The following is a 13,479-nucleotide window of genomic DNA, read 5'->3' as shown; positions in this document are numbered from 1 at the left end:
ACCACAAAGCAAGAGTTACGCTAGACTAGGGTCTGGGTTAGGTCACCGGACCGACAACTGGGGAGAAGTTGGAGATGGGAGAGGGATCGATCAATTGATAGAATGGTCGAGCCAAGATGCGGGGTTTTGAGGGATGGATGTCTGGGGGGGGTGGGGGCGAGGGTGGGGAAGGGGAAGTGACTAAGTTAGTCTGTGAGCCGAGTTGGCTAGAGTCAGCCACTGATCAGTCGAGTTTGAGTTGATAGCATTTGCTTTGTTCGTCAATGCGATTACTTGATTTTGCTCAATCTAGAGTAACCGAAACCTTACATAAGAACCCACACAACCTTCCTTTAACCTAGAACCCACAAAATCACCCAACCGACCCTTTCCTATTCAGAGACCTTTCCCTGTCATCTTGACGACCACTATAGCCTCCTACCGCAGGTCATTAAGCCATTTCGCATATAGTGCCTCGTCTTTTAAGGCCCTAAGGAATTCCTTCTCCTTATTCATCAGAAGGTTATTGCCTCTGCCTAAGGCACTATCAAGACCCTTCAGGGCTTCCTCTTCGGCTTTAAGCCAATCGATAAAATCGCCCTTTGCATTATTATTATTATTATCGTTAAGTCTAATAAGCCTAATTAGGCTATAGCCAAATAGGGCTACTTTAACTAGCCAAGCTTAACTAGACTTATCAGTAACCAGTATAGCATTTGCCTTCTTGCGGAAACTATTATCTTTAGCTGCAGCTAAATAGATAAGCCAGTTAGGATAGATAGACCCCTGCTGATAGCGCTTATAACACCGCCTTTGCAGGCTCTTCTATTTAGTTATCTTTAGTTAGTCTATTATTGTGTTACTGTGGCTAGGATAGGGATTAGTATAGGGATTAGGGTAATAAGCTGGGCAAGTTAACTAATAGCTTGGTCTTTTTATATATCTTTATATTAAAGGAAGAATAAGTGGGCTGCTTAGCAGGTATTGCTTATATATTATGTGAGGATAAGGTTGCTCTTAGAGCCTTATGTTTCGTAACATACCGTCTCTTTGCATCAATTAGACTTTGAGAAGCCCCCCCCATCAAAAATTTGCTTTGTTCGTCACGAGGACATCTAAACTGGTAAACATCATACTTCCGTGTAATGTTTATCATAATAACAACTTAATGCAGGACATTGTAATTCGTTGATATCGAGCAGGCAAAGAACAACAAAGTTAAGGTTAGAGCCTTCAGTGCAGCCGTAAGAGGATTGTCCTGCAGGTGAAGAGTAACACAGTCAAGGTTAGACCCATAGACAAGGGCTACTTCCATCTAATCATCGAAAGACTTTCTCAGCCTTGCAATACAGCATTGTATTTGGGTGGGGTGATTGATGGTATAGACAGGACGCGTAGATCAAATGTCACATCTACATGATTAGAGGAAATTACTTTTTGCCATATACACGATCTAGACAATTAAACGAGGCACTATATGATGTGATAGAAATCATCAGAGGAACCAAAACTCTCCCACAAAAGGCCCGAACTTGATGGCCTTTGCGCGCGCACTATAATTGACATACGCGATCATGTCCATGCCACCAAGTCGGGGCAACACACACACAAACAAGCTGACGACTCTATTAGAGAGTAAGCACACCTTTACTGGAATATACCATGATGTTGAAATTCAAAATCAAATGCATTCTTTGTCGCTGCGACATTATTTAGTCGTGGCAAAGATAATGGAGACTTGCCTAAAAGAGTAATAGTCTTCGGCATCTGCGTCGCCGAGCCGGCCTGGCCCGGGTCTTGGCTCGGGGAGAGTGTCCACTCTCAACCCCAGCATTTCATACATTAGCTTTAGTCTCTATTCTCTATTCTCCAGGTCTCTCCAACATTTACTCCACAAACATGGACTGGATAGCCTCGGGTGACGGAGTTGTCTGGAGAATCCAACCCTTGAGCTGTCGGTGTATAGAGAGAGGTGAGAGTCTACAGAAGACCGAATCTACAGAATTGCATCTCTCTACAATAGACTCCCTCTCATCTGTCTTCAATCATCAAAACGCCACCATCTACCCGTCTTTTCTACTCTTAGGCCCAAGTCTAACTCCTCAGCTCCTCCTCTCTACTTTTAGTCCTACACCATCGGGCTCAATGCGGCCGAGGCGTTCAAAGACGTCTGGTCAACTCCGCCAGTGACGACATGGATGCCCTTGATACTCTAAGCATTCTGCACAGAAGAGATCCTTGTTGTACCAATCACCAAACCACCTTCTCCCCCTCCTCTTCTCCCTCTCCCTCTTCCTCTCCCCATGTTTGATAACCCCACAATCTCACCCAGTGACAACCCCAGCTTCACCCACCACTGTACAGACTCCAGTAGGTTGCTGGTTTAGCTTCCTCATCACAAGTTGATGGTGCGGCTACTCCGCATCTGCTAACCTAGCTACTATGCTGCACCCACTAGCCGGTCAATCCGCACACTACCAGAAAGAGAGCTCTCTTTTGTCCCCCCCCCCTATTATGCCCATTGAGTTTGGCACTGATTGTGGCCGTTTGGTTCGGCCACAGATCAAAAAGCTTATTAGACTCTATTCTGTGATCGACCGACCTTATTTGTCTTTAAAAGGGAGCAATCTCCCACATGTGCAACTGACTTTCTTTACCAGGTCACTCCTACACAACAAGCAAAGCATCACTAAGCTTTGCTTTCCTCCACTTCTATCCTACCAAGCAAATACAGCTCCAACACCTTCAATTCGAAGTCCTTAGCTGGTAGCTCAAACCTCAAAAATGAATACTCTTCGAAGGGCATCGCTCAGCAAGCCCGAGGAGGCTGGCAAGGCATGGCCTGCTATCGCCATCGGTTGCTTCGTCGCCTTTGGTGGTGTTCTCTACGGGTATGTTTCGTCCTTAATCCCAAGTACCTGCCACGATTCGGTCTAACAGGCCATTCACAGTTATGATACCGGTACCATCTCAGGTATCCTGGCCATGCCATACTGGCAGCGCCTCTTCAGCACCGGCTACAAAGACGCCAAGGGCAACCTGAACATTACAACAGGGCAGGAATCCAGCATTGTCTCGATTCTTTCTGCTGGTACCTTCTTCGGTGCTTTGTCTTCACCATTCATGACTGACTCTATCGGTCGTCGCCCTGGTCTCATGATTGCTACTTGGGTTTTCAACCTCGGTGTTGCTCTTCAAGTTGCTGCCACATCTATTCCTCTGTTCTTGGCTGGCCGATTCTTTGCTGGTTTCGGCGTTGGTCAGATCTCTGCTATTAGTAAGTTTTACAATAAATAGCAGAATGAGAATATAGAGAACCGTAACTAACGCTATCCAGTCCCTCTCTACCAGTCAGAAACAGCTCCTAAATGGATTCGAGGTGCTATTGTCGGATCATATCAATGGGCCATTACCATCGGTCTCTTACTAGCAGCCATTGTCAACAACGCAACAGGTGGCCGCAACGATACAGGCTCTTACCGTATCCCTGTCGCTGTTCAGTTCGCGTACTCCCTCATTCTCTTCGGTGGAATGATCATTCTGCCCGAGACTCCTCGATTCCTTATCAAGAAAGATCGCCATGACGCTGCAGCCCGCGCCCTCTCTAAGATCCGTCGTCTCAGTCCTGATCACCCCGCTGTCCAAGCTGAGCTCGCCGAGGTCAGGGCCAACCACGAGTTCGAGAAGAGCATTGGAACTTCTTCATACCTCGACTGCTTCAAGCCTCCTATTCTGAAGCGACAGTTCACTGGTTGTGCTCTCCAGGCTCTGCAGCAGCTTACTGGCATTAACTTTATTGTAATTCACCCCCTTGCAAAAGCTCCGGTTTCACGGGAATATGTCTAACAAGCTTCTAGTTCTACTACGGTACCAAGTATTTCCAGAACTCGGGTATCTCTAGCGGTTTCGTTATTTCCATGATCACTTCAGCCATTAACGTCGCCTCTACTATCCCTGGAATGTACGCCATCGACAAATGGGGTCGACGACCTCTTCTCCTCTGGGGTGCTGTAGGCATGTGTATCTCGCAGTTCATCGTGGCCATGTGCGGTACTTTCTCTACGGGCCAGAACTCTGATGGAACTATCTTTGTCAAGAGTCTGGCCGGCCAAAAAGCTGCTGTGTCTTTTGTCTGTATCTATATCTTCTTCTTCGCCTCTACCTGGGGTCCTCTGGCTTGGGTCGTTACTGGAGAGATCTTCCCTCTCAAGACACGTGCCAAGTCTCTCAGTATGACTACCGCCACTAACTGGCTCTTCAATTGGGCCATCGGTATGTTGCTCGCTCCAACAATCTTCTATTGTCATGTCACTAACATGTTGCAGCTTATTCTACTCCCTACCTCGTCGATTTCGGTCCCGGAAAGGCCAACCTCCAGTCCAAGATCTTCTTCATCTGGTTCGGTTGCTGTTTCCTGTGCATTGCCTTCGTATACTTCTTCATCTACGAGACCAAGGGTCTATCCCTTGAGGAGGTTGATCAGCTATACGATGAAGTCAGTGTTGCTAGCAAGTCCAAGCAGTGGAGGCCCACTGAGTCTTGGGAGCATCGCCAGAGTGTCTCAGGACCTGATGGTAAGATGTTTGGTGGAAACGATCACCAGGGAGAGGTTACTCATAACGAGAAAAACGGGGTTTAAGAGAATGTTGATGTGAAGAGTTTGTAAGAATTATTAAGGTTGGAAGTTGTGCTGCCAAATTGGTGGCCGATTATGATTATCTACGAAATACCAGATATGTTATAAAATAATTGATTATTCAATATTCCTATACTTAGTATTCTTTCATGACTATTGATTTGCCGGCATGGGACTTTGTTTTATCTTTACAGCTTACACCATGACTTCCGGGTAAGTCGGTTCTCCAAGTCATCATGCCTTGCTATTTGGCATGTGTGCTTGTAGTGTTGTAGCATTCCGATATCATAATCACTGTCGGTAGAGACAATCTAGCTAGATATAGATATGCGCTCTGGTAATTAACAATATAGAATTCTATGTGGAATCATGACGTTGGATATTATCAGTTGTAGGTACTCATGCGGTCCTGAATGGAATCATAGTAGCCTATAGATTGCTGACTCATCCACCCATCGCCCCGCCTTCCCCAGGCAGCTCATAGCTTCAGTGACGTGTGTTACCACCTATCACTGCCCGACCCGCCGCGCAGGTACCTCAGTTACTGTAATGCACTGTACCTGTCAAAAGCTTCCATCTTTCAATAACGATTCTCAAGCTAAGCTTTTGATTCCACATCAACTTGTACAAATTGCCATCGCTTCCTTTATATCTGTCATTCTCTGATTATTCTTCCGAGAAAGAGACAAACCTAAACATTATCTACTATGGCTTGCCCGCATCTCGACTTGATCGGTACGTGGACCGCTAAAAGCAACCCCGCCATTTGATCTACCATCGGCCGGTCATGATAGCTGCGACAAGCTTCAAAGCCGTTTCAATCCGCCGATTCACAAGCTGACATTCGTTATTTCAGGGCTGACACCCCCCAATCCTTCTCAGTCCGTCTACCGCGAAGACTGCACTCAATGTTTTGACTCGATCGTAAGACCTTCCAGCTCTATTGATCCTTCATCATCAACCGCTATCGCAAATCACTTGCTTACCTTGCATCTTAACAGGATGATCCTGCTGGCCTCGATGTCTGTCTGCAGTGTTTCAACGGAGGATGTGCCGGTGACAGGAAGCATGATAGTCTTCACTATGCGCTGGCCCAGCACCCTCTTGCCCTCAACATTCGCCGCTCTAGAAAAGTCGTTGAACGGGATGAACCACCTGCCAAGATGTCCAAGCTGGCCATTGCCGCCGAGAAAGAGGAAGATCGATACGACACAGCACTGGCTGTGAAGTGCCTCGACTGTAACACCGAGCTCGACCGAACGAATCCCAAGCTTGCTCCCATTATCGACGGTATCCTCAAGGCCAATACCTTTTCACGAAAGGAAGAGGTTAAGGCTTGGGAACAGGAGCTGACCAGCTGCGAGCACATCCTGATGCTTCAGCAAGCGCCTTCTAAGAAGATCGAGCAAAATGACCTGAGCCACTGCTATGCTTGCGACTTGGCTGAGAATCTTTGGCTCTGCATCGAATGTGGCAACCTTGGATGCGGTCGTAAGCAGATGGGTGGCGTTGACGGAAACTCGCATGCCCTTGCCCACGCGAACGAGTCGGGCCATGGAATTGCCGTCAAGCTTGGATCGATCACACCCGAAGGTACCGCAGATATCTACTGTTACAAGTGCGATGACGAGCGAGTCGACGACAAGCTGGGCGAGCATTTGAACCATTGGGGCATTGTGCTTGCCGAGCGCCAAAAGACCGAGAAGAGCTTGACCGAAATGCAAATTGAACAGAACCTCAAATGGGACTTTAGCATGACTACTGAAGATGGAAAGGAACTGAAGCCCTTATTCGGACCTGGTCTAACTGGTCTGAAGAACCTTGGAAACAGTTGTTATCTCGCCAGTATCGTTCAATGCTTATTCGACATGCCTTCTTTCCAAACAAGGTACTTCCAACCTGGCGCCGATCTTCCTATTGTTGCTGAACCCGCTGCCGATCTCGAGACCCAGTTACGAAAGGTAGCCGATGGGCTTTTGTCTGGACGATATTCCAAGCCTGACGCAGAGATTGCTGGAGAGGGTATCACACATCAGAAAGGACTGGCACCAGCGATGCTCAAGCATCTTATTGGACGAGGTCACGAAGAATTCTCTACCATGAGACAGCAAGATGCGCTCGAGTTTCTTCAGCATTTGTTCAAGCTCATTACTCGGTCTTCTCACCCTGATGGGAAAGACCCTACAGAGCCTTTCCGCTTCGTGCTTGAGCAAAGACTCCAATGCCTTGGTTGTCACAAGGTGAGATACAGCAGTAACGAGCAGGACAATATTTTTATCGACGTCCCTCTGGAAAAGCTCCCACGCGAGGAAGGGTCGGATGGCCCAGATGCTTACAAGCCTGTGTCTCTGGCACAGTGCCTCGATAACTTCACAGCTGCCGAGAATGTTGAATTAACCTGCTCTGCTTGTGGAAGCAAGGACGGCTTTACCAAGCGATCTTTATTCAAGACCTTCCCTGACACTCTAGTCGTTAACGCGCGAAAGATGACTGTTGTCAACTGGGTTCCAATCAAGGTGGACGTCCCTGTTCTTGTGCCCGATGAGCCTTTCAATTTGGACGCCTATCTTTCCAAGGGATTGCAATCCGGAGAGGAAAAACTCCCTGATGAGCCTGAGGTCAAGGCACCTGCATTTGAACCTGACGCTACTGCCCTGGTGCAATTGGAAGCCATGGGATTCCCCTATAACCGCTGTGCGCGTGCTCTCCATGCCACTGGCAATTCCGACGCTAACGCCGCCATGGAATGGTTGTTTGGGCATATGGAAGACCCTGATATTGATGCGCCTCTTGATCTGGGTGCTGAAACCGGAGCAGCTGACACTGCTGATCCTGAAAAGATTGAAATTCTCGGAGCCATGGGCTTTGGTGCCCCACAAGCCAAGAAAGCCCTGAAGGAGACTGGCGGCGACGTCGAGAGAGCTGTAGAATGGCTCTTCAATCATCCCGATGATCAAGGAACATTTGAAGATGATGCTCCTGCTGAGGGAATTACTTCTGCCACAAAGGAGCCAGCCGGAAGCGCTGATCTGCCAGCAACCTTCCAGCTTAGGTCAATCGTATGCCACAAAGGCACAAGTATTCATGCTGGGTGAGTATTTCATGAGAAAAATTGAAGATATACATTTGCTAACCAGCCAGACACTACGTTGCCTTTATCCGCAAGGCCTTGGGAGATGCCAGTGTCCCCCCTTGGGTTCTTTTCAATGACGAAAAGGTTGTCGAGGCACATGATGTTGACGAGATGCGCAAGTTTGCGTATGTGTACTTTTTTAAGCGAGTCTAGTCGAGAATATCGATAGCACAGCAACGGGTGAGGCGTAAGGGCTGGGTTGCATCAGACGGTGAATGGAGTGCGGTTGATGAGAAGCAGGCGGCTATGCCATGCCTGCCTTTACTTTGATTTGCAAGATTAGAAAGGGCTAGATGAGGCACGCATCGTCAAATATGACTGGCGATTGTGTACACATGAATTAGATAACAAAACATCCTGAAACGTATCGTGACCACCAAACATTGAACCTGGACAAATAGAGTCCCCGTAGCGCCTTGTAACGCCTTCCAGGACCATCGTTCCTCAGGTATCCCGAAAACCCATAAAGAACAACTCGTCCTTCTTTTACACTCTTTCCGTCACGCCAAAACTAATCCGAGAATCGGTAGCTGACCAATGTATCGACTCTATGGTTCGCCGTACTGAAACCTCTCAATTGCACCTTTTCGCCGTTCTCGATCTCCTTGGCATCCGAGTCACCCCATTCAACGGGAACCTCGCTATCGGCATCTGCATAGACGAGCACGTTGAATGTGCAGTCGCCGTTGAGTTGGGGGAGAAAAGTAACGGAGGCAGTAATCTGGCGGAAAATAGCAGCAATCTCGGCTTGGATCTCGGTTTCTGTTTTTTCGGGTACAGTAGGGGCGGCGCTTCCACCAGCGGAGTTTTCTTGTTCCTTGGGTGCGGATTTGGAGGACTTGGATTTCTTGACGGGTTGGAAGATTTGGACCTGTTGTCTCTTTATTAGATGTGAAATATAGGAGGGTTTAGGAAAGCCGTACGTCGAATTGCCAACGCTCGACGTGTTCGCCTGTGTCTTTGTCTGTAACTACAATGACAAGCTTGGAGATCTTGCCGCCGACCATCCACTTGTCGAGCTGGGACATGATCTTCTTGATGTATGCCTTTACTTGGTCATCGGCCGAGACTGGACGTCGTTATTAGTCGATGTGTTGCCAGGTTGGATCGCAAGTATGCGCTTTACCTAGCATGTTGAGGCCATATTTCTTGACGCTGAATTATATAATTAGTTCGAGCGATTCGAAGGGGGTCCATCGTCGGGAGGACGTACACTGTAAAGTCTTCTGCTGGGTAGACTCCTCGCTGGAAGCTATGAACACGTTAATAAGACGATATCAATCAATCGATGTGCTTGTCGTACAGAATGCTGTGAATAGAGTATTGGAACTGGAAACCGTTAGCAAACTCTCGCACAGACCGAAATGATATCAGGAGCTGTGTAGACGTACGAATTCGGCGACGAGACGGGCGCTGCCTTTGAGAGAAAGCTTGTGGACCTTGGACTTATCCTTATCCTTGCTCTTCGATGTTTCTTTCGACGACATTTTGTGCGTTTCTGTGGGTATTTGCCGAAAAAAAAAAGGTATTTTAGGTAATGGCGATGAAAGGCTACGGTTTGGGATTTAAAGATGGACAGTTTTGTTTACTTGCGGTTGCGGGGTGAATGTCAATCCGATCTAAGGTCTGTGCGGCGGGGTTCACCGAGACTTCACCTTGAGATCTGGTGGGTAGAGATTGATATAAATAAATATATATAATATAAAAAATAGTTAATCTATGGTCGCCGACCATAGTAGACTCCCGGAGGCCATCGAGGCTCTTGAGATTCCTGTGACAAATTTGCGTAATTATTGTAATAGTTATCGTTGTAGTTGAGTCTGTCTTGGTACTGTTCATACCCATAGTAATTGTATCCATAAGGATCATACCCCCCATATGGGTAATATAATCGAGGACTGCGTGATCGATAAATCCGCACCACGTTGACCATTTCACTATTTGATGATGATGGCGATGACGACGAGAACGATGGATTCGGTCTCGATCTTGTTCCAGCTTCGCCTCCCGTTGTGTTGGCGCCAATGGCGTAGAGCGCCCAGGAGCGTAAGAATATACCGATTGAGAAGAGCAAGGGAAGTAACTGAGTAATGGTCGCAAAGTCGTAGATGCCTTGAACATGGTTCCATTGTACGGGGAGCTCGATAGCAACGACCAAAAGTGTGAATATTATGAGCCCAGATATGAGACGAAGCTTCCTAAGATGCCAGATAATTCTTGTTCTAGTAACGTTCAGCAGGTTTGTAAGCTGGGTGAAGTGGGAGCTCCTCATACCTGTTTCTTCTGCTCCGGGGACTTTGATGAGCTATTGGAATACAGCAAGTTTTCAAAATGATAAATCCGCCAATACTGGAAAGAACACCAATGTAAAAGACCGCCCCAACTATAACATGCCCCTTACTCTCCAAGTTTACCTTTCCTAGCATGAATACAACGTCGCGACAGTCGCGGCTAAGATGAGGTAGGAACACGGTGTAATACCATGTTCCCATTGACACGGTAGCCATGAGTATGGTGAGAGCGACGAGATAATAGAAGGTTCCATGGATCTCCTTTGTGAGTAAGAAAGGGTCGAGGTGTGGTTGAAATCTTGTTATCACACGCCAGATGCACAATGGCATCAGAAATAAGAAGAAGCCCATAGCAAAGAGGAGCAAAAAGTAAATATCAAGCGGGTTCAAGATGTTATAGGCTATCCCGATAACAAGGGATATTGAGGCAGCTGCAGACGAGAAGAGGCTAATGAAACGCAAATCCGAGAGGTCATCTTCAGAGATGTACTCCATGATCAACGTACCAAGCCATTGCGTGTAGAATGCGGCGCGAACACCGACTCCATAGATATCAGATCGGCCCGGAAGCGAGCAGAGACCTTGGCTTGTCATATCCATTAGAAGATATCTGTAAGACTCATGAAAATATATGGATCCAAGACATGGATGCCATTGTAACTGGGGCCGGCTTACACTTGTATGCCATCTGCCGCGTCGTGAACGGGCTGAACCTTCCAGCACAGCATACTCGTGCATAAGATACGATAGAGGCATGACCAGAGGGTCCGCGACTGACGTACTGAGGCGATCGTGAAAATGTCCAATACTCGAAACCTTTGAAGCGGAATAGTACAATAGACATTTTCATTGGCCAAGGGCCAGAGCCTCAAAGGCCAGCTCAACATAACAATCGAGGTTGATCAACTCTGCCAAACCGGTTTCGAACTCTCTTGCATTGCCCGGTAAGTAAGGCGTCATGGTAACTCAATATCCAAGTTGCCATAACCGAACGGGAAGTCGCATCGTGAAAGCCCTTGTGACAGCTCTACAGGTATGACGCCCGTCCTGTTTGGATATCGTATGGTGGAGAATCATACAGTATCGTTACGCACTCGAGAGCCTGGGAAATGTAGTATGTTATTTAGAGAGTTGATGGTTCCTATAGCCAAGACACAACAGGATACACGTGTTGCCAACTGGTTGAACTGTGAACCCAACTCGGTCACGAAGGGAACCATGTATCATACAGAGCCTTATGGTAAGAAGGTCCATTATTGTAGAATTTTGAAGGCGATATTGGATACCTAAGTAAAAGCCAATTAGAAACAATTCGATATTAGATTTCAGGGTCCTCCGATAATAGGAACTTTAGTACCTAGGTTGGTAAAGTTAGTAGTGGAGTGTTGGCGCGGAATAAGATGCAGTCGAGTGGGTCGTTTCGAGGTGGGTTTCTTATCGATAAGCCACTTTTTTTTCTGTCCCGACATGTCTTATCCCACCCAAATTTCTGCGTCGCAAGTTCCCAGCCATTCTGTGATAACATCGACCGTCTTTCGTACAAGCCCTTTCCGGTCGCTTCAATACGTTTGAAAATTCAAGATGGCTGCCACTAAGCATTCTCTCGCTGATAGCGAGGACCGACCCTCCAAGAAGACCAAAGTCGACTCCGAAGAGAAGGCTCGCTTGAAGGCCGAGAAGCGAGAGCGCAAGGAGAAGAAGAAGGAGAAGCAGAGCCAAGAGTCTGAGCCTAGTGCTGAGAACTCTGACGCTGAGCGCTTTGCCGAGAAGGAGCGCAAGAAGGCTAAGAAGGCCAAGAAGTTGGAGAAGAAGCAGAAGCTGGCTGACGCTGAGGCACCTGCTGAGCCTGCCGCCGAAGTCTCTGAGGAGGCTCCTAAGAAGAAGTCTAAGAAGGAGAAGAAGACCACCACCGAGTCTTCTTCTGATGCCGACGCACCTTCCAGCGGCTCTTACACCCAAACCATTGCGCTCTCTAACGTCCCTCAAGCTGAGATTGACGAGTTTCTCTCCAAGAACGAAATCCACATTACCGATCCCAAGACCGAGGCCGTTACTCTTCGTCCCGTACTGGAATTCCACCAACTCCCTGCCACAAACCTCCTCGAGAAGAAGCCCTCGCCATTCGCCAACTACAAGAATCCTACACCCATCCAGTCCGCTTCATGGCCTTTCACCCTCGCCGGCCGTGATGTGATCGGTGTCGCCGAGACAGGATCCGGAAAGACTATGGCTTTCGCGCTTCCTTGCGTTGAAGCCATCTCTGCTATCAAGCACAAGCACACCAAGGCTGTTGTTGTTTCGCCTACACGAGAACTCGCCATGCAGACCTATGAGCAGATGGCTTCCGTCGCGGCTCTCAACAGAATGAAGTGTGTCTGTCTTTACGGTGGTGCTTCCAAGGATGACCAGCGAAATCTCCTCAACCGTGGTGCTGACATCATTGTCGCAACCCCTGGTCGTCTTAAGGATTTCATGTCCGATGGAACTGTTGATCTTAGCCACGCAGCGTTCGCCGTTCTTGACGAGGCCGACCGTATGCTTGACAAGGGTTTCGAGGAGGATATTAAGATGATTCTGAGTGCTTGCCCTCCTCGTGAGAAGCGACAGACACTCATGTTCACGGCTACATGGCCCCAGTCCGTGCAGACGCTTGCATCTACCTTCATGGTTAGCCCTGTCAAGATCGCCATTGGATCTGGTGGCAAGGAGACAGCTGGTGGAGCCGTTGAGCTTCAGGCCAACGCAAGAATTTCACAGAGTGTCGAAGTTGTTGAGCCCAGAGGAAAGGAGTTTCGTCTGCTCGAGGTCTTGAAGGAGCACCAGCAGGGTAGTAAGAAGAACGACCGTATTCTGGTTTTCTGCTTGTACAAGAAGGAGGCTACTCGTATTGAGAACTTCCTGAGCCGCAAGGGTATCCGCGTTGGCGGTATTCACGGTGATTTGCGACAGGAACAGCGAACAAGGAGTCTCGAGGCTTTCAAGTCTGGACAGACTCCTGTCCTTGTTGCCACTGATGTCGCTGCTCGTGGTCTGGATATTCCCGAGGTCAAGCTCGTTATCAACGTTACAGTACGTTCTCACCAGATGGTTTCTTGAAACATTCGCTAATATGAACAGTTCCCCTTGACCATCGAGGACTACGTCCACCGTATTGGACGAACTGGCCGAGCTGGCAAGACCGGCCAGGCTATTACTTTCTTCACTGTTGAGGACAAATCTCACTCCGGCTCGTAAGTACATCAGGCACTCACACGTGAACATCCGCTCACTCTTCTAGTCTCGTCAACATTCTCCGAGGTGCCAACCAGCCTGTGCCTGAGGACCTCCTCAAGTTCGGCACCACTGTTAAGAAGAAGGCTCACGACATGTACGGCGCTTTCTTCAAGGATGTCGACATGAACGCAAAGTCCACCAAGATCACATTTGATTAGAATTACTAC

General features: G+C 48.0%; 5 protein-coding genes across 5 annotated transcripts; 3 read left to right on the top strand and 2 right to left on the bottom strand.

The window, feature by feature from the left end:
- Positions 1-2,763: 2,763 nt before the first annotated feature.
- On the top strand, positions 2,764-4,618 carry FSST1_005526 (general substrate transporter; the record flags this gene model as incomplete). The annotated part of the gene is made up of 5 exons (XM_083231811.1): positions 2,764-2,870; positions 2,931-3,256; positions 3,317-3,777; positions 3,837-4,251; positions 4,305-4,618. The coding sequence occupies 5 exons, from the start codon at positions 2,764-2,766 to the stop codon at positions 4,616-4,618; spliced, it is 1,623 nt and encodes a 540-aa protein (XP_083088956.1).
- A 704-nt stretch (positions 4,619-5,322) lies between these two features.
- On the top strand, positions 5,323-7,901 carry FSST1_005525 (ubiquitin-specific protease UBP14; the record flags this gene model as incomplete). Its single annotated transcript, XM_083231810.1, has 4 exons — positions 5,323-5,350; positions 5,472-5,539; positions 5,617-7,706; positions 7,757-7,901. The coding sequence occupies 4 exons, from the start codon at positions 5,323-5,325 to the stop codon at positions 7,899-7,901; spliced, it is 2,331 nt and encodes a 776-aa protein (XP_083088955.1).
- A 358-nt stretch (positions 7,902-8,259) lies between these two features.
- Positions 8,260-9,235, bottom strand: FSST1_005524 (spindle checkpoint protein MAD2; the record flags this gene model as incomplete). Its single annotated transcript, XM_083231809.1, has 6 exons — positions 8,260-8,619; positions 8,672-8,817; positions 8,875-8,903; positions 8,962-9,000; positions 9,052-9,077; positions 9,140-9,235. 6 exons carry the CDS (start codon positions 9,233-9,235, stop codon positions 8,260-8,262), a joined length of 696 nt encoding a protein of 231 aa, XP_083088954.1.
- A 230-nt stretch (positions 9,236-9,465) lies between these two features.
- Positions 9,466-10,639, bottom strand: FSST1_005523 (uncharacterized protein; the record flags this gene model as incomplete). Its single annotated transcript, XM_083231808.1, has 2 exons — positions 9,466-9,970; positions 10,143-10,639. The coding sequence occupies 2 exons, from the start codon at positions 10,637-10,639 to the stop codon at positions 9,466-9,468; spliced, it is 1,002 nt and encodes a 333-aa protein (XP_083088953.1).
- Positions 10,640-11,620: 981 nt separating this feature from the next.
- On the top strand, positions 11,621-13,470 carry FSST1_005522 (RNA-dependent ATPase DBP3; the record flags this gene model as incomplete). Its single annotated transcript, XM_083231807.1, has 3 exons — positions 11,621-13,108; positions 13,157-13,269; positions 13,317-13,470. The coding sequence occupies 3 exons, from the start codon at positions 11,621-11,623 to the stop codon at positions 13,468-13,470; spliced, it is 1,755 nt and encodes a 584-aa protein (XP_083088952.1).
- Positions 13,471-13,479: the final 9 nt, after the last annotated feature.

Source organism: Fusarium sambucinum, chromosome I (assembly GCF_050947815.1).
Source record: "Fusarium sambucinum isolate potato_lamoka chromosome I, whole genome shotgun sequence".
Taxonomy (NCBI): domain Eukaryota; kingdom Fungi; phylum Ascomycota; class Sordariomycetes; order Hypocreales; family Nectriaceae; genus Fusarium; species Fusarium sambucinum.
Note: the sequence above shows the minus strand (reverse complement) of the source record. Positions and strands in the feature narration are given on the sequence as shown.